The sequence below is a fragment of the Cygnus olor genome, chromosome 11 (assembly GCF_009769625.2).
Source record: "Cygnus olor isolate bCygOlo1 chromosome 11, bCygOlo1.pri.v2, whole genome shotgun sequence".
Taxonomy (NCBI): domain Eukaryota; kingdom Metazoa; phylum Chordata; class Aves; order Anseriformes; family Anatidae; genus Cygnus; species Cygnus olor.
In genome coordinates this window covers 20,861,432-20,880,227 of record NC_049179.1, presented here as the reverse complement: position 1 = coordinate 20,880,227, position 18,796 = coordinate 20,861,432, and the positions used below count along the sequence as shown (strand labels likewise).

General features: G+C 58.6%; 1 protein-coding gene across 9 annotated transcripts; it reads right to left on the bottom strand.

Annotated features, from left to right (window-relative positions):
- Window positions 1-1,033: 1,033 nt before the first annotated feature.
- On the bottom strand, window positions 1,034-12,122 carry PAQR5 (progestin and adipoQ receptor family member 5). 9 transcript variants are annotated; one of them, XM_040570040.1, is made up of 9 exons: window positions 11,335-12,107; window positions 8,605-8,657; window positions 8,034-8,280; window positions 7,737-7,864; window positions 7,464-7,669; window positions 6,758-6,884; window positions 3,714-3,810; window positions 3,210-3,351; window positions 1,034-3,041 (listed from the first exon to the last, which is right to left on the bottom strand). In XM_040570040.1, the coding sequence occupies exons 3-9, from the start codon at window positions 8,082-8,084 to the stop codon at window positions 2,794-2,796; spliced, it is 999 nt and encodes a 332-aa protein (XP_040425974.1). In that variant the 5' UTR covers window positions 8,085-8,280; window positions 8,605-8,657; window positions 11,335-12,107; the 3' UTR covers window positions 1,034-2,793. The 9 variants fall into 9 exon arrangements, with proteins under 9 accessions (XP_040425974.1, XP_040425973.1, XP_040425977.1 ...); XM_040570039.1 differs by having other exon boundaries at window positions 8,034-8,204; XM_040570043.1 differs by having other exon boundaries at window positions 10,830-11,358.
- Between the last annotated feature and the right edge of the window lie 6,674 nt (window positions 12,123-18,796).

Sequence of the window (18,796 nt, the reverse complement as noted above, 5' to 3'; positions counted from 1 at the left end):
AAGACGTGCAAGACAGAAGGTCTGCAACCGAGTGTGTGTTTGTTTTCAGATATGCACAAGTTCCTCTGTCTCTGTAGGTGGAAAAAAAGGCTAAAATAGCTCTGTGCTGGTTACCCGATCAAGTGGCAGGAGCCAGGAGTCTAATCAGCCTTAGAGATCACAAACCTCAGCGAGTGGAGGTAGCGATGCAGTCTCAGTCACTAGGGAAGGAATAACTTCCCTGCTGTCCAGCCAGGCACCAGCAGTCTCCTGCACACTGATCCTCATCCATGCTTCCATCCTCACCTCACTGATGGCTGCTTCACCCAGGGAGGACTACCAGAAGATAGCCCCACACCTCCCACTGCAGACACTTACACCTTTATTCCAACTGACTTAAATCCCTGCTCTGTGTTATACTGTTATGGGAGAAAATGTGTGCCTGTTGGATTAAGCATTTTTCAGAAATATTCAGAATCACATTTTACATTAACCCAAAGGAATTTGATAGACCTAAAATCCAGCCAACTGCCCTGCTGAATAGGCAAGTCGCAGTTTTCTGTAACTTCTGCCTAAGGTGTAAAAGTTAGATCAGCAGACTGCAAGTGTGGTAAAGCACACTTTGAATACCATTATGGTCGTTGGTGTGGAATACTAGAGTTCAACATAAATTAAGATTAAATTGAAGAGTTTACACAGCAAACAGGCTCGGGTTGGGCACGGAGTTCAGAGGTGAAAACCAAAGAGGGATTCCAGCCAAAAATCGCCCTGAAAACCTTTTCCAGGGAGAGTCATATCATGTACATCACGTACCTATTGAGTCTGACCCTCCTTCATATCTGCAATATCTGCACTGTTCATCAGTGCAGTAAAACCTCAGCTGAAGAGCAGGGTAGTGATGCTCTCTTAGCTTTGTTCCTAGTGGTAACAGTGGCGTTTGTGGCTTCAGGCCGGCGTGCAGCTGGTGCAAGGCCCCAGTAGAGCAGGGTTTGCACAATGTACAGGGAGTGCAGCCGCAACAGAACAGCATGTTCCAACAGATAAATATCCTGTATTGTTTACAACTTGACACAAAGCTTTTATTTCTTTATGTGAATAAAATGAAGTACATTGAACAGCTTTCTGAAGGCCTGTCTCCAACTGAATAAGAAATCTGGCTTGGCTATGCTGCTCCAAGATCAAACCACATTCACTCACTTGTTGTGTAAGGTGTGCACTGGGCAGAGGATCTGTGCAAAGGGCTGCAGGATCCGGAGGGATTGTGGCAGTATAGAAAGTAGTGCTATATTTTCAGTGTAGTTTTCCTGCAAGTAAGTTCACCTCAAGAGCACCAGAGAACTTCCCAAATTCAGAAGTTAAACAAACAACTAAGAAAAAAATTAGAGTAATTAATGTAAAGTTTACAGAGCTTAAATCATGTCTTGCAGATAGAGCCAGATTCCTTTCCAGTTACACATATACACAAGGTAAATAAGCTTTGCAATTATTAGCAATTATCTCTGAAGTGATTATTTTCACAGACAGAAACGGAACTATCCAAATCAGGTTAGAATACATCAGTGCCATAGTTATATTAGTTTCCTCTTTTAATGAAATAAAACTGTTGAATAAACAATTATGTTCCAGTGCTTATAAATATTAATATAAATCTTGGTCAGTTTTCAAAAGAAAGTTTGCTTTCAAAAGACTTAGTTGTCCCATAATATCTTTAACGAGCCATTGTGTTGTCACTCAAAAGTGCATCTAGTATACCTTGAGAGAGGTAATTATACGCGAAACAAGTTATACACCCGTATGATTATCAAGGAGCTTGATAACATTCCATAGCAGTCATCTGCATCACATGCACCTCCTGTAAGGTATCGGGTAAAACCAACGTGACAGCCTCGTCGGAAGCGTCCCCAAAGCCCTCAGGACCTCTCTTGGAGGAGAAGCGATCCCCTTTGGCGGGCTGCTTGCGCCATGGAGCCCAGCCAGGCACGGGCACGGCTCCGTCGCTGGAGCCACCAGCCCTAGGGGAGCCACAAACACTTTTCTGTGCAAGAGGGACCAGAAGGCAAGGAGGGGCAGAGGTGCCCCCAGCCGTAGGGTGAGAGCTGAGTTCTTGCACGGAAATTCACTCCCCAGGACTCATCTATGCACTGCAATTGGGCAAAAAGGGCTATTCTGGAGGAGCATCCGCATGGAGAGATCCCTTGGAGTAACACTTTCCGGATAATTATCAAAAATAGCTATTTCAGTAAAATTTAAAGTGTAGGCACGCCCTGGTCTCCCTCAGTCCCGTATCGGGTAGGCACTTGGGTTTAGTGCAAGGACTCTGATATCTGAGTTTTGGCCCCCCAGATGACAGGACCTGCAAGGTGAGGGCCCTGGGCTCAGCGCTCGGGATGTGGCGCACAGCGCGTTCCCTTCCCTGCCATCGGGGCCTGCTTCAGGACCAAGCCACCAGCAGGGACATTCGTACCCCCGGTGCTCCCCCCTGCCCTTGCTTCCCCACGTCCTCCATAAGGCAGAACCGATGAATGCCTATTGCTTTGGAAAGTATTAGCACTTATCTCCCTTTTGCAGGAAACGTTAAGATTATTTTCAATATTTCTGGTGGTGAAAGACCAACTTGATTAAAAGCATTGCATAATCTGTTCCCAGCTTTAAAGCTATATGTACAAAAAACAGTGCAATATGTTCCGCTCTCGAGAAACCGTAAATAAACATTTTCTCCTAGAGCGTATGCAGATAAACTCCTCGTTCATCCCATCCACGTGCTGTTTAGGCTCTGGCTTGCAGAGCAGCACGGGTGCCACCTAGACCCGAAGCCTAGTGCCCGTGTGGCTTGTCTTTGTGCCCAGGCTCGGGCATGAAGCGGAGGGACGCGGAGCAGAGCCCGATGACGGCCAGGCCGATGGCCATGCAGGTGCCCATGGGCACCAGGGTCTGCAGGGCGGAGGGCAGCAGCGAGGTGGCCAGCAGCCGCTCGTGGCGCTCGCTCATGTCCATCATGATGGCTTCCATCTGGAAGTGCGTGCCCAGGATCCCGCACACGTGGAAAACCTGGTGGCTGTGCCCTGCAAGGAAGCCACAAGCACTGGAGAAACTCCCCAGGTTTCACTCACAACACAACCACGGGCTCAGCAGGCCTCCTGCGTGGGAGCCGTCGCCTCCTGGCTTCACATTCTTAAATATTTATTCCGCTTAATGAGCAAGCAGCGCCGGCTCGGCCTGCCGGCACTCACCGATGTAGTCGAAGTGTCCTGGCGCGAGCCTCTCCGGCAGGTGAGTGGCGAAGATGAAGCAGGTGAGGAAGGCGAAGGCGGTGTGCTTGTAGTGCAGCGCGACCGCGGGCTCGGCGCAGCTCCGCACGGCGCACAGGTAGAACTGAGCAGGAGGGCAGCGGCGGGGGAAAAAGGGAGAGCACCACGTTCCCAAACATCCCATCGGCTGCCCCCGCCCCACACCTCCCGTCCCCCCCCCCCCAGCAAAATGCCCACCCCGCGCCGGTGACCCGGCGACTCGCAGCCTTCAAAGAACGCCGCCCTTTGACCGGTGCGGGAAAAAATAACCAAATCTCTTTTCCTGCAGGACTTTGTTTTCCCTTTTTTTTTTTTTTTTAAATAAATAAAGGCGGACGTATTTTCCCGAGTATTCTCAGAGCGAGACGGAGCAGCTGATCTTTCCAACCCTGCAGCAAGCAAAGGTGCGGGTGCCGCGAACGCCGCCCGCAGGAGCGTTCTACGTACCCTGTAGAAGAGGGGAATGCTGTCGAAGAGGTAGGGGTACACGAAGGCCAGGGTGCGGGACGCCTTGCTGAGCCGCGGCCGCTCCACCTCCAGGAACCTGCGGGAGAGCAGAGCAGGCATTTCGCACCACACAGCAGGGCAGAGCCGGCTACTGCAGGCGCTGTTTGCCCCTATTCCCATTACTGAATCGCACCTGATTTGCGGCGGGGCGCACGGTGCCCTTGCCTGTTATTAAAAAATCACAAACCGGAGGGAAACGACCGCTCTGCCTGCCTGCCTCCACCTGTAGGTATGGTTTAGGATGTACCAGGAAGCAGCTTGGAAAACAATCGTTTTTGCACCATTTTTTCGTGCCTGGTTTTGCTTCTTTTACCACTGCTCGCTCACTGTTGCCCACCAGCCGCTGAGAACAGGGCTTGTTGTTAAACAGCTGCTGCCCCTGCACTTTCTAACTGAGTTTTTACTCTCGGTTTTTAATCCAAGCTTTCAGGGTGCAGAAATTCCCTCTTCGCTTTGGAAGGCGTCGCAGGTACTGCAGCGTTCCGGCTGCATTCGTGGATGTTTGCTAATGAAGCTGTGTTGCAGCGTGTGTCTGAGATGCATGAAATGTCTCTGCATGCTTCTTTTTTACATCCTGACAAGACTTTGCAAGCGTCATTTCAGAGAATGCACGGAGAAAGTTACTGAAACCAGAAAGTAAATTAATTTAACAAGTTACTTTTTTATGAAATCCCGGTTATAATGGAGCAAGAAGCCTGTTGGTTATATTCATAGTGCATATGAGGAGGAAAGCATATGTCTGGGAGGGGAATAATATTCTGCATTGTGTTCCACAGGAAATTAATGCTGTTGAAATGTTGGAATAGCTGAAATCATGAAATAATTGAAGACTTAGATCCCCCACAAAAAAAAAAAAACAACATTATTAAAACTGGAGGAAGAGCAGCAGGGTCGCAAGCCAGGTGCCGAGTCCCCAGCCTGCTCTCGCCACCCGAGGAGCACAACTCGGATGCAATCTGGAGGCAAAAAGCCCACGGAGAGGCACAGGGCAGGCACCGGGATGCTCCTGACCACGACCCATGGGCAGCTCGAGCCCAGCCCCTGCCCGCCTGCCAGAGCCACCGGATCTATTGGTATGACCCCAAAAATGTGTTGAAAGCTCATCAAAGACAATAAATGCTCAACAGCTGCCAACTGCACACGGGCTTTCATCTCAATCCTCTCCCTCTTGGCCTTCTGCCACGGCTGGTGGCTCGCTCAGCCCTCGGAGGGAGGCGTCCTGCCGATGTCAAGACGCCTCCTGCTCTATTTTCACCCATTTCTGCACTCCCCCCGCCGTGTTTTCCTGCTGTGGTTTCCCTGCCTGGCACTGCTCTCTGCTCGCCCGCTTCCATGCCCTCTCCTTCGGCCAGGTCCGGGTCCGAGGGGGCCGCGGGCGCCGGCGGAGCCCCCGGGCGCAGGGCCAGGCGGCGGGGGGACACTGCCCCATTCAGCCAGCACGGCGCGGCTCAGGCGGGCTCTGTTCTCCCCATGAAAAGCCCATGCAGGTTTTTCTGCTTTCCTGCACAAGTCGGCGGGGAAATGCCAAGCCCACAGGCATGAAAGGAACCTTTTGTGGGGCTGCTCATCCCGCAGGGCGGGGAACGCGGGCGGGCGCGCTCTGTTTCAGCGCTGCGAGGGGAGGTAGCGTCATGCAAAGGGCAGGCACCCTTATTTCACTCCGTCTGCATGGGTTTCCCTGCTTGGTGACTCCGTGTTCTTAGGGCAGAGGTTAGGGGCTCGATTTCGGGTCTGTTCCCTGCTGACACCCCGCCTCGGGGTGGCCCCAGCGCTGCCACTGTTGCCTTTTGCTGATTTTTTTTGAGCTGACATTTGACGGATTTTCTCCTTCTCTAACAAAAATTCCCGAGTCCCTAGGATCTGCAATTCTGTCATGTATCAATAGTTGTGTGGTTTCGACAGAACTGTACTTAAAGTTTCGTAGCTGAAGGATGCTGACAATTACATTTGAGGATGAAGAATTAAAATAAATCCTGGTTAATCTGGAGCTGATCTCAGGTTGCTGACATTTCCTGGTGGTAAGTACGAGGGTTAGCACATGGTCAGCGAGCTTCCTTTGCTAAGCCCCTCTAATGAGACCATTAAGAGACGCACAAAAATAAGAGGGGGGGAAAGAGAGGAAAAGAAGGAGAAAGAAATGAGGACGAAACACCCAGCCTCAGCTGGCACGATCCACAAAGTGACCCAGGAGCAACCCTTGGTTTTGCAGTACTGCTCGGTACTACCGCCACAGCTCCAAACCCTCTGTCCCGCGGGGCTACCCAGGTAACCCGCAGCCCAAAGGGCAAGCAAATCCTTCTGTTCCCAGCACAACAGCAGCCAAAATCGCAGGACCCACAGGGAACACCAGGAGGTACGAGTGCTTTGCACACCCAAGCCTTCAAGGGGGTACCGACCATGAATGAACTGGAACCAAACTGCAGCCAGAGACCTCGCACAGCAAGTACAGCTGGAAACCATCTGAGTACTTTAAATATTTTTTAAGAGTTATTCAAAACAAATTGTCCAAGCCGGCTCAGGAGCAAAATACCACACACGTAACGCTGCCCCTGCTTCAAAAATAACGCAGCTGGCTGCGGGAGGTTGAGGTTCCTCCTCTGCAGGTCGGTGGCACACAGACACATCCGTGCACACACGGAGCTCATCCTCAAAATGCGGCACATGCTCGTGGCTCAGAGCCGCCCCGCTCGCAGGTGATGGCAGAGAAGCTGCAGCCCAAGCACGGCTGGAGCTGTGCCTCCTCCTGCCACACCACGAAAACACCTTTGGCACTTCCCAAAATTAAAGCTGCTCCGGTTGTTTTCATTTCTGTTTGCCAACCTGCCCCAGTGCCAGCCACACGGAGCAAAAATCCTCTTCTTCCCCTTCCTGAGCGCAAGGCTCAAGTTGTTACAATAGAGCCATCAGTTCAAAAGCTTCATTAATAGCGCTAATTAACGATTACGCTGTAGCGATCGCGGCAGATAAAGCAGAAGGCACCGTACCTGGAATAGCAGGACAGGCTGGTGCTCACCACGGTGTTGAACACGGCGATGGGGACGTAACAGTGGTGGAAGGTGCTGCTGACCCACTCGTCTGGGAAAACGTACGCTGAATACGCCAGCGCAGAACCTGGAAAGGGAAAACGTACCGGGAGGGTGCTGCTGCTGCTGCTCCCCCCGCTCCCACAGGTTACCGGCTTCCCTGCCGTCACTTGTCTTTGACGTGTTTCTTTTTTCCCTTATTCTGTTTACCTGGAGCACCGCAGAGGGCCACACCACCAGGGCTCTGCCCTGAGGACAGCCGGGGATTAAACCCAGCCCCAAATCGTTATTTACGGTGGTGGCACGGGTGCTTCACGCCCCCCCCCCCCCCCCCCCCCCCCCATGCTCTGTGATCACCGCAGCATTTTGTGTCACACGGATCCATATCTGAAACGTCTCACTGAGCGCAGGAAGGCGCCGTGCCATCGCAGCTGGAGCCGCCGCGTCCCACCGAGCGCCCTCCCTCGCCAGCACAAGCAAAAGCCCGGGCACGGGGGCGAGCGGCGCTGCACCATCTCCATCCCATCGGCAGCCCCGGCTCCACCTGGCGCCAAACCCCAAACCCCATTTCTTTGGCTTTCGGGCCGGATGTGCTCTCCAAAACCACCCGCACCCCACCGAAATCCTCACGGGCTTGCTGCCCCAGGGTGACGCCACCCGCCCTTACCCAAGCTGTACATGCTGAGCGCCGCGTAATCGAAGAAGTAGCAGATGTGCCTGGCGCGGGTGGACATGGGGCTGAAGGTGTGGGCGCAGCTGGAGGCCAGGGGGTAGATGCAGCAGGTCAGCAGGTAGGCGAGGAGGGGCCAGGCGTGGGGGTCCTCCGGGCCCCCCGGCCCCCGCAGCCGCCCCACCAGGGTCCACACGAAGTACCTGCGGGCGGAGGCGGTGAGCATCGCGCCCGGCGCATCCCTGCCCGACCTCCCCCGGCGGCACGTACCAGGCGGGCACGAAATGCGTCCAGATGTTGAGCGTTTCGTTGGTCATTTGGAAGACGCTGAGGAGGCAGTCGGCCGCCGAGCTCCGCGGGGGGCGGTACCCGCAGAGGATGCCCTGCTCCTGGTAGCCCTGCAAGGCAAGGAGCGGTGGCGAATCCTCCCCAAAGAGCCGGACGGGCCGTCAAGGTGCCAGGGTTCAGGATCCGGGACCGACGGCCACCCTGGCACGCTGCTGCCACTTGTCACCTCCCCAAATCCCACCGTGCCTCGGGCTTAGGGACGAGGAGCTCCGCTCTGACCTTAGGCACTTGGTTGATGCTGAGCAGCCGGGGTAGCTTGAGGCTCAGCATCGCGCGGTCGGGACGGCGGCTCCGAGGGACGACGTCGGCTCGGCGTCCTTGGGGACGAGCCCCGGCGGTGCCTCACACCCTGCCTGGACACATCGCTGCCTGGCCAGGCACCAAGTGGCACTGGGGAGGTAAAAGGATGGGGACGTGGCTGCCCCGTGACGGCCAAGGTGATGTCCGTGTGCTCCGGACGGGTGGCCTGGGGGACACAAGTGTTCACAGGGACGCGGTCCCAAACCCAACGGTGCCAAACACTTCTTTGGGGGGGGGTCCCATGGTGTGGATACTGGGGCTGGGAGATGGCATCCATCCCTGCAGGGGTGGCCTGGCAGCCAGCCTGGGGCTTTGTGTGGGGACCCCCCCATTGCCACCCGTACCTGGGAGGAGCATGGGGGAACAGGGCAGGGACAGATCACCCCGGGGATGTGGGGGGATGTGGGGGGACGCCCGGACTGGTGCCCCCACCTGCTCGCCACCGAACACCGCAGGGGCACGGAGCAGCCACGACGTCTCCAGCACTTACCCACTGATGGCCCTGGCAGCGCCGCCGCTCCCCTCTCCGCCTCCACCCCTGGGCTGTAAAACCAAGGTGAAAAAAGGTCCATTTTGGGCAAAGAGCAGCACCGAGGCCGCAAGCAACACCCCTGCTGTTTGCCCCACTTGTGCCCGTGCCTCCGCTCCCTCCACGTAACTTCAGCTTCACCAAACGGAGCTGGTGGCAGCTTCGGCACAGAGCCACTGCGGGGTCCTGGCCCAAGCCCCTTGCTGCCCTTCCCCACCCCTGGCACTGCCCATCAGCTTCACCTGCCCGTGCCCTGCCTCTGTGCATCCCACGGGCATGGGGAACACCGTGGCATGGGGTGGGGGGCGGGGGGGGTGCCCGGGGAGGGCAGCGGCTGGTAGGTGGTTAACAGAAGGGAAAAAATTAACGAGGCAAGAGAGCAATAAACCTGACACAGAATAAAGTTGGAAATGCCTTTAGTTAAAGATTAGACTTCAATCTTTAAGACCTTCTCCTCGGCTGCTGCAGTACCAGCAGTGCCCCAAAGCAGCCCACCCGTCCCCCAGTGTCCCCAGTGGCTCCTCGCCCCGCGCAGCCCCCAGGGACCCCCCCGGGCCGCCAGGGGCTCGGAGAAGCAGGGCCCTCGCTGCTTGTTTGCATTCCCCACCAGTAAAGGCCAGTCTGGCACAGAGCTCTGCCTGTTCCTGTCCCCGAGGCACGTCTGATATAAACACAAATGAGGCCGACAATGGGACGGAACAAAAATACTTTCTCTTATCTGGGCGAAGGCGCGGGAGCCGTGCGAGCTATGCGGCGAGGTCGGCGCCCAGGCACGCCGCGGCTCTGCGGACCAGCGGGGTCGCAGGGTGCAAACCGGGGGACAGGGACAGGGGCAGGGACAGGGAGAGGGGTGCCCAAAGCGTCTGCGCCCCAGGTGGAAGGAGAAGCCCAGTGCAGGCGTGGCGGCACACCAGAGGTCGGGAGATGAGCGCAAGGTGCCCGAGAGCCTTCCTCTCAGCGCACGGGGCAGCACCCACCACGTTCACAAGTTCTCCAAGCTGGGAGCAGCACGGGGTGCTGCAGAGAGGCCTGCAGGGTGACAGTGACCTCGGCAAACCGAGGGAGTGATGGAGGAACGCGGGTCCCCGGGACGGGGACTTGGCCCCTGGCAGCCGGGCTGCTCCCTGCTGTCCCCGCGGGGGCCCTCGCCCTCCGCCCGCAGCTCCCGTGCCAGCCCCAACCACGAGCCTGTGTTTTTAAGAGCAAAATGAGTCACCCAAAATCCAGGCTGCGTGAGCAGCCCGGGCACACCCTGCAGTCCCATTTCTTCCTGCTGCCTCGGCTGGCTTTTTTCGACGTGGGCAGCATCGCCCCTGCAGCCGCGGGCAGGGGCATGGCAGCGGCTGGCGGGACGGCCGCGCGTCGAGCCGCGACCTCTGCGAGTGGCGGCTTTCCAAGCAGCGGGTTACGAACCCTGGAGGCTCACCCAGCTCGCTGCAAACACACCCTCCTCCTCCTCCTCCTCCTCCTCCTCCTGCTTGTCTTCCTCCTGCTCTTCCTCCTCGTCCCCACAGCCACGCACGAGCCCTGTACCCGTCCCTGTCACCGCATCCGCTCTGCACGCGCGTGAGCCCAGAGCCCAGCAGGATGCAGCCGTGTATTTCAGTGGAGGGAAAAATATTTTAGCTGTTAATTATTAACTTTTACGGCTTTCTTATGGCCGCACGGGAGAGGGACCGGTTGAGCTGCAAAACAAGCGCCCGGGCTCCTTGGGGTGCTGCTCCCCGGGGTGAGCATCGCGGGACGTGCCGCTGCTGGCAGGCCGTCAGCTGCTCCGGCGCGGAGACAAGCGAGCAAGTTCAAGTACGCGCACAAGCTCAAGGCTTTCCCAAACAGCTGAGACTCAGGCACGTGCGTGAGCTCCTTGCAGCCCTGGCGCTCCCATCCCTCCTCGTCCGGCTCGTAAAAGGCTTCGGGATGCAACTTGTACGAACTGCGGCCACGAGCGGCAGCGACAAGGCGCCTCCCCGGCGGCACCACCGCTCGCCGCTCCTTCCCACCTCCAGCTGCCCACGGCACGCGTGAGAAGCTCCCGGCCGCCCCGCGCACCCCGCATCACACAAATCCCGTCTTCCCCCGGCTGGAAACCCCCCCCCAGAGCCTGAGCACAGGAGCACAGCAGGCAGCAAGGAGCTGCCAAAAGCTGCTGGAGGCAAGGAAAGAGGAGCGAGCGTGCCCGTACTTACGGCGCTGCTGCCGGCAGCGGGCTGGGTGCTGTGCGAGCGCCGGAGCTGTTACTCATCTGTGTACAAACACAGCCCGCATGGCTGGGCCGGGGCCGGGCAGGCTCGCGGCGAGGGAGGCGAGGCAGGAAGGGCTGGGGAGCTCTGCCAAGAGCCGGGCTCGCAGCAGGCACCGGCAGGACGGGGACGGGGACGGGAACGGGGACGGGGACGGGGACGGGGACGGGGACGGGAGGGTCCCACCCGGGGACGGTCCCCGCTGGGCGCAGGGAAGGACGTGCGGAGGTCAGCCCGGCCGGCTGCACGCCGCGATTAGGAGCGGATTAATTCTGGCTCGTGTCTTGGTGGAACAGGAAAAAAAAAAAAAAAAAGGAAAAAAAAAAAAAGAAAGAAACAACAAAACAAAACCGGAAATTGCTGCGGCCAAACTCTGTCGGATCGCGCTCTGGATCGGCTTCAGTGAGGCTGTGAGGAAGCAGAATAAGGGCAGGAAAAAATATTAACTCACAGGCTTCTCCGTGCATCTTCGGCTCCCAGGGCCCTTTAGCACCGGAAAGCACCAGAAAGTTGCTTAACTGTCTCCAGGGAGACTGTAAAAGTTAAAACCGTCACGGGGATGGGGAGGGAGGTGCTACCAAGGAGAGGATCCTCGGCCCACGCCACGCAGCGTCGCTGCCCTGACGGCTCCGTCCCCGCACTGCACGGGGCCGCTCCCGCAGCCGCATGCGAAACCCGGCGCGTTTCCCCTTCCCCTCCATAAAGCCTCATTTTTTTTTTTTTTTTTTTTTTTTTTTTTCTGCGTCCCGGGCAGCCGTGAGCGATGTTTCACAGTGAGTGGAGGGTGGGTTAAGGGCTGTGAATTGCTGCCGAGCGATGCGTGGCCATTCCTGGAAGCAGCCAGCAGAACCGCATCCAGGCGGAACGCATCAGTCTGAGAGCCCGGGGAGAAGGGCCAATGGTGGTTTAAATCGGGTCGTTTCACACCAGCCCTTCCCAAACCTGGGCAAGGAATTCCTCCCGTGGAGGTGAGTCTGTGCCAGCAGAAACCGGCGCTGGGGAGCTGGACTTAGGCAGCTCTGGGTTTAGGAACACCCCTTCACCCAGACGAACGGAGTAACGCCGTCCCCAAACAGCGCAGGGAAGGTTTCATCACAGCGCAGCGCCGAGGGGAGGCTGGAGCGGGGATGGCGAAGCCCGTGAGATGTTTTTCCACCCTTTCTGGCGAAGCAGCACAACATTTGGATTTGCTTTGGGAGCATGGGGAGGATGCGGCCGTGGCCGGGCTGGGCGCAGGCACGTCTGCCTCCAGCTGCGGAGCCCCCGGGGGACACCGGGGACACCGTCACTGCCCGCACCGCCCGGGGCCACCGTCCCCAAGGGGCCCAGCGCAGCGGCGCGCAGCCGCCCCCCGTCCGCCTCCCGCTTTTGGCATTTAGCGTGCGTTTTAAACCATTTCCTGTGCTTCTGCCTCTTTTCTCCTCCAAACAATTTCCTGGATGTTTCTCCGAGGCGTCCCCAGCCCGCTGGGACCCTGCGCCCACGCCGCCTTCAGGGGCAGCCCATGGGGCACGCAGGATTTGGGACATCTCGGGGGGGGGGGGGAATGCCCCCGTCTCGCAGTGCCCCCGTACTCCCCGGGTGCCCAAACCCAGCTTCTCCTGGGTGGCACCGTGCAGCCCCACAAGGACCGAGGTGAAGACTTCTTCTACTCACCCCCTGCCTGCCCGGGGCTAAGCCGGAGCCGGTCAAATGAGCCGGAAAGGATGAAGTCCGCTGCTGCGCCGTGATAAACCCAGGAAAAAACTTGAAAACGACTCCTGTTTTTTTTTTTTTATACGATCGCCGACACAAACCTATCCAGCCGTTCAGTCCGGCGCTCTACTTATTAGCGCTGGCAGCAAGGAGCTGCTCGCTGCCAGCCCTTCCACCTCGCAGCTCTGCCTTAACGGCGGTGCCAGGGGAGGTTTCGGTCGGGAACTTTGACCCCGCGCCGGGCAGCGCGCACCCGCACGGCGATGGCACCGGCCCCGCAGGCTCCCTGCTTCCCAGCCCCGCTCAGGACGTCGGCCCCAGCCCCGTGCCCGCCCTGCAGCCCAGCCTCGTGGTCCCAAATCCGGTGGGTTTCGCCCTGCCGTGCTCAGCAGGGCTGCGGCAACACAGCGAAGCCTTCCGGCAACTGGTGCGGCCAGTTGGAAACCAGTGGAAACTTCCCAGCTGTAAAAGGTGTTTTACGAGTTTCGGGCAGAACCCGGCTGTAATTTTTTTTAGATAGGAACGGAGCTGGAACACAACTGTGCTAGCAGGGCGGCCTGGGGATCTGCAAAAACAGCCGCAAGCACAAATCAGCTTCTGCTTTCCCGTGTTCCTGGGGTCAGACCAGCAGGACAAGGCGTTTGCAGGGGGAAAGTTACAGGATACACATCATGCAGTCAGGCCACAAAGCAGGGAATGGGGATGGGATGGGGATGGGGACGGGATGGGGATGGGATGGGGATGGGGATGGGATGGGGATGGGGATGGGATGGGGATGGGTTGGGGATGGGGATGGGGATGGGATGGGGATGGGATGGGATGGGGATGGGGATGGGGATGGGGATGGGATGGGGATGGGATGGGGATGGGATGGGGATGGGGATGGGATGGGGATGGGTTGGGGATGGGATGGGGATGGGGATGGGTTGGGGATGGGGATGGGATGGGGATGGGATGGGGATGGGATGGGATGGGGATGGGGATGGGGATGGGGTTGGGGTTGGGGATGGGAATGGGAATGGGGATGGGATGGGGATGGGGATGGGGATGGGATGGGGATGGGGATGGGGATGGGGATGGGGATGGGATGGGGATGGGGATGGGATGGGGATGGGATGGGGATGGGGATGGGGATGGGGATGGGATGGGGATGGGATGGGATGGGATGGGGATGGGATGGGGATGGGGATGGGGATGGGGATGGGGATGGGTTGGGGATGGGATGGGGATGGGGATGGGTTGGGGATGGGGATGGGATGGGGATGGGATGGGGATGGGATGGGATGGGGATGGGGATGGGGATGGGGATGGGATGGGGATGGGATGGGGATGGGATGGGGATGGGGATGGGGATGGGGATGGGATGGGGATGGGATGGGGATGGGATGGGGATGGGGATGGGGATGGGGATGGGGATGGGGATGGGTTGGGGATGGGATGGGGATGGGGATGGGTTGGGGATGGGGATGGGATGGGGATGGGATGGGGATGGGATGGGATGGGGATGGGGATGGGGATGGGGTTGGGGTTGGGGATGGGAATGGGAATGGGGATGGGATGGGGATGGGGATGGGGATGGGATGGGGATGGGGATGGGGATGGGGATGGGATGGGGATGGGGATGGGATGGGGATGGGATGGGGATGGGGATGGGGATGGGGATGGGATGGGGATGGGGATGGGGATGGGATGGGGATGGGGATGGGGATGGGGATGGGTTGGGGATGGGGATGGGGTTGGGGTTGGGGATGGGGATGAGGATGGGATGGGGATGGGGATGGGGATGGGATGGGGATGGGATGGGGATGGGGATGGGGATGGGATGGGGATGGGGATGGGGATGGGGATGGGATGGGGATGGGGATGGGATGGGGATGGGATGGGGATGGGGATGGGGATGGGGATGGGGATGGGGATGGGGATGGGATGGGGATGGGGATGGGGATGGGATGGGGATGGGGATGGGGCACTGCCAGAGCACCCGGTGCCTTCTGCCAAGATCCGTGTACCCCAAAATCTCATGGGGTGAACATGCAAGTGGCACATCTGTCCCTGTCTTGGTGCAAATGCCCGAGCAGCCCCGCTCAGGGGAGCTGGAGCCACTGAGCTCAGCCCTGAGGCGTTGCTCCAGAGCTGGCCGGGATTCACCGCAGCAGCATCCAGCTCCACGCCGGCCAGAAGCGAAGTTCAAAGCCGCTGTCAGAGCCCAGCTCCCCGGGAGCTGCGCTTTTACTGAGCGCTGCTAAATGCCAGAGAGGATGAAAAATGAAAAATCGGTATTTGAGTGTTGGCCAGGCCCTGCTGCCCGGGTCGGTCGGTGCTGGAGCCCCACGAGAGCCCCACGCGGTTGGGCACAGGGAGCGATGCTGATCTCGGGGTGCGCTGCAGGCGAGGGGCACCCCTGGGAAAGCACCAGGCGGGTTTTGGGGACCCAGCTGGGGCCAGCAGGCAGCTGCTGGGAGCTGGGGTCTGAGCGGTGCCGGCGGAGACGTCCAGGGGCTCGGGGACAGGGACAGCGCCGGCTCTGCTGCCACTTCCCCTCCAGTCCTGGAGCGCCGTGCGTCCTGGGGAGCACCGGGCACGCACATCCCTGCAGATCACCCCCCAGATGTGCACGGACAGCACCCTGTGCGGATGTGCACCCCAAAGCACCCCCGCGCAGCCCCTGCACAGCCTGGGGACAGCGCGGGGCAGCGGTCACAGCAGGCACATGGACGTGTCCGAGCTCACCAGGGCCGTGCTCTGGTTTCGGTCACTTCCCAGCTGTGGCTTAGAGGCAGGCAGCAGCAGCACAGAGGTGACTTTTAGCAGCCCATGGTACCGCGGGACACGGCGCGTGTTTGCTGAGCTGCGGCCAGACGTCCGCTGCCCAAACGTGACTCAGCCGGGAGCTGCGGGGACGCGGCCGGGGTCACATTCGGACCCGTGTCCGAGCTCCCAGCAGCTCGGGACGTGGCCACGTCAGGGCGCTGAGCTGCCAAACGCCCCCACGCAGCCCCAGCCGGGGACACCGCGGCTGAGCCCAGCTCCCTGCTGGATCACAGCGGTCAGGGTGAGCAGAATCCGGCCCGCACAGGGACCCCGTCCCACCGCCCCCTCCATCCGGGTCTGACGCAGATGCTGGTGATGGCAACGTGCTCTGAGCACATATATATATTTTTTTTCTATTATTTTCTTTAAATTAATTGGAGGGTCTGGGCATGGGCTTTCCCAAAATTTCAGTTGATGGGGCGAAGACCAAGTGTGGGAAGTTTTCTCCCCAGCGCTCGCAGCTCCCCAAAACCTCCGAGCAAGAGAAAATGGTCTCAGGGGAGAGCCGAGCATCCCTCGCCTGCTCCCAATCACTGCGGCGCCACAGCGGAGCTGCTCACGGAGGTGCAAAGGGAGAGCTGGTTAATATTTAATTTAGCCCCGAGCCCGCATGTTTAATTACGCACATTTAATTCTTCTCCACCTTACTCGTGGCCTGCCTCAAGCTCCGCGTCCGCAGCGCTGGGGCCGCAGCCCCGCGGGGCCGGATCCTGCCAAGCAGGGGGGCTGCGGCCCCTGTTCCCAAGAGCCATCGCAGGCAGGAGGCTCGAAGCAGCAGCCGAGCAGGATCCTGCCTCACCCCACTCCGTGTCGGGTGGGAAAAGCCAGGGACAAGGAAAAGGAGAGGACAGCAGGAGCAAAAGCGGAGGATTTGGTGGGAAACCGTCCCAAACCTGTCCGGGGCCACCAGCAGGAGGAGCGAGGGTGGAAGGGGCTCGTGGGGGTCCCTGTGCCCCGGAGCCCGGCCCGTGCCTGCCTGCTACTTAAATAAGAAATAGGGGGCATCGGTGGGAGCTGGTGGCCCCGTGGGGCTGCAGGGGGCCCATATGGAAAGCCCCAATCCCCCCCCGACACATCCCTCGACCCGGCACGCAGCTGGACCCGGCTGCTGGCACCACGCAGCGCCTGCGATGGATTTCTGGCTCCGGCCTGTCTTAATTAATATTTTTAATTACAAAATGGATGCGCTGACAGGTTCTGCTCGCAGGGCATGGCAGAGGGAGGACGGTGCCAGCGCGGGCGCTGCCGCCGCGCTGTGGGAGGAGGAGGAGGAGGGGGGCTGGCGCCCGGCCGGGAACAAGCGCTGCCCTCGGGGAGCGGGTGCTGAGGGGGAGCCAAACCCTTGCGGAAACCCGGAGCAAAAACCCTGCGGAGCCAAAGGATGCAAGGCTGCGATGGAAAAGGCCTCCTTACACCCTCCTCATCCTCGCTTTCCTGTAGCTGCTGCGTGCCCGTGGCACCGAAAAAGGGCACAGCTGGTTCTGCCGAGCTGCGTGCTAGGGCACCACATCAATGTTTAATGCGCCCTAAGCAGCTCATCCCTCGATTAAGCACACGGCAGCCAGCCCTGCGGTCCCCGGACAGAGGGAAATGGCAGTTTACCACCAGCTGCTTCTGCTGACATTTGATTGTTCAAACAAGGCCCGGGGAAAACAAAAAGACACAGCGGCAGGGCGGAGCGTCCGTCAGAGCCCGCCAAGCCCTGCCAGCGCTTGGGATACAGAAGGGATTTCAGTGAGAAGGGCTCTTTATGATCAAATTAATGGGGTAGTATTCCCCACCCAGGCAATGCCATTTGGATTCGGTGGTTTTTTTTGTTTTGTTTTGTTTTTTTCCCCGGTAATGGGCTTTGCAGCAGCAAATCTATTTCGATGCTTCCTGCACACAAGGGGCCACGCGTGCCTGCTCGGTGCCGGAGTTCCCTGAGCCCCGGCGATGCGGAGGCGACCCCGGCCGGGAGGGGAGCTGAGCAGCCCTGCGGGACAGCGCAGAAGGGGCTCACGGAGCACTCCCAGCTTGGGCAGCTGCAGCCCCCGAGCTCGCCCCTGGGCTGCCTTACCCCTGTGGCACAGCTACGTCCCCTCCAGCAAAATGCACACTCCTCGCCGCCCTGTCCCGGAGAAGTGCCATCCCCTCCAGGTTCTCTGGTTTCTTGGTCCCAAAAGATGCCCAGCCTTCCTCTGGAGGACTGCTGAGGACACGACAGCGTTAGGAATCAGCTCCGAATCCCCAGGTGCTTCAAAAGCCCAACCCCGGGGCTGGGGCCTCGCAGGGTGAAGCCCTGGCTGGGGCAGCCCGGGGAAGCTCCGTGCATTAGGGCTGCCTCGCATCTCCCCGCCAGGGTGGCAGCACGCCACTAAACCGCGATGGATCCATTTAGAGGGGAGCGCCTCGAGGCCACGGCATCGCTTCAGCTCAGGAAGGCAATCAGATGTCTGCAAGCATCTTTAGAGCAGGGTTTGTGCTGACAGAGGGCCAGGAGGCTGGCGGGGGTTGGGGGGGGGAGATGTGCTCTGTGCATTTCGAAGCTGGCCTCGCTGCCTGGCTTTGGGGAGGGGGGGATGGCGGCACGGGGTGGCGCAGGCGGGTGGCTGCACGCGAGGCACTTTCCTACCGCAAAACACCACTAAAAAAAGCCTTGCTTTGGGGACACGCAGCCCACCTTCACCACCACCAAGAACACGACGTGCTGGCAGCACTGCAAGGGTGAGAGCTCACACGCTTGGGGCCGCACCCCCGGCACCGTAACACGGGTTCCTGCACGGGTGCCTGCAAGGCACGTGCTGCTCGCGGGACGGATCCTGCGCTGGAGGCCAGGGCACGGCAGGGTTCCACCACTTCTGGACAAGGTAAGTGCCTGCATGTGCTCCTCCTCCCTCTGTGATGTGAAACACACAAGAGAAGGAGCAGAGGGCTACCCCTGTGCTCTTTAGCCCGTTATTGCCCTGCACCAGATGCCGCACGCTGTTCGAGGAAGAGCTGTTCATCTTCACTTAAACCAGCCGAGAGCTATTCAGCGAGTCGCTCAGAGATACAAATTCAACGAGATGAGCTATTAAAATATTCACCGCCCTGAAGGCAGCGAGTGCCAGGACGTCTTTCAACATTTGCACTTCACCGTAGCAAGACTCAGCCCTGTTGAATACACTAAACTGCTGAGTGCTCGACACTTAAATAGCTCCTTCCATTTTGGGAAGAGATTAGTAAAGTATAGAAGCAGCTATTTAACATTCAGCAAGTGCAATGCATACAGGGGAGTTATCAATCACTCCCGGCAGATGGTAAATGTATCTCCTTTCACCACAAACTGAGCAGCAAACATTCAAATTCATCACCAAGACAACATGTTTAAATCCTCTTCTATTTTCAATTCATACGTTTTTAAACTGCTAAGTAATGAAAATCAA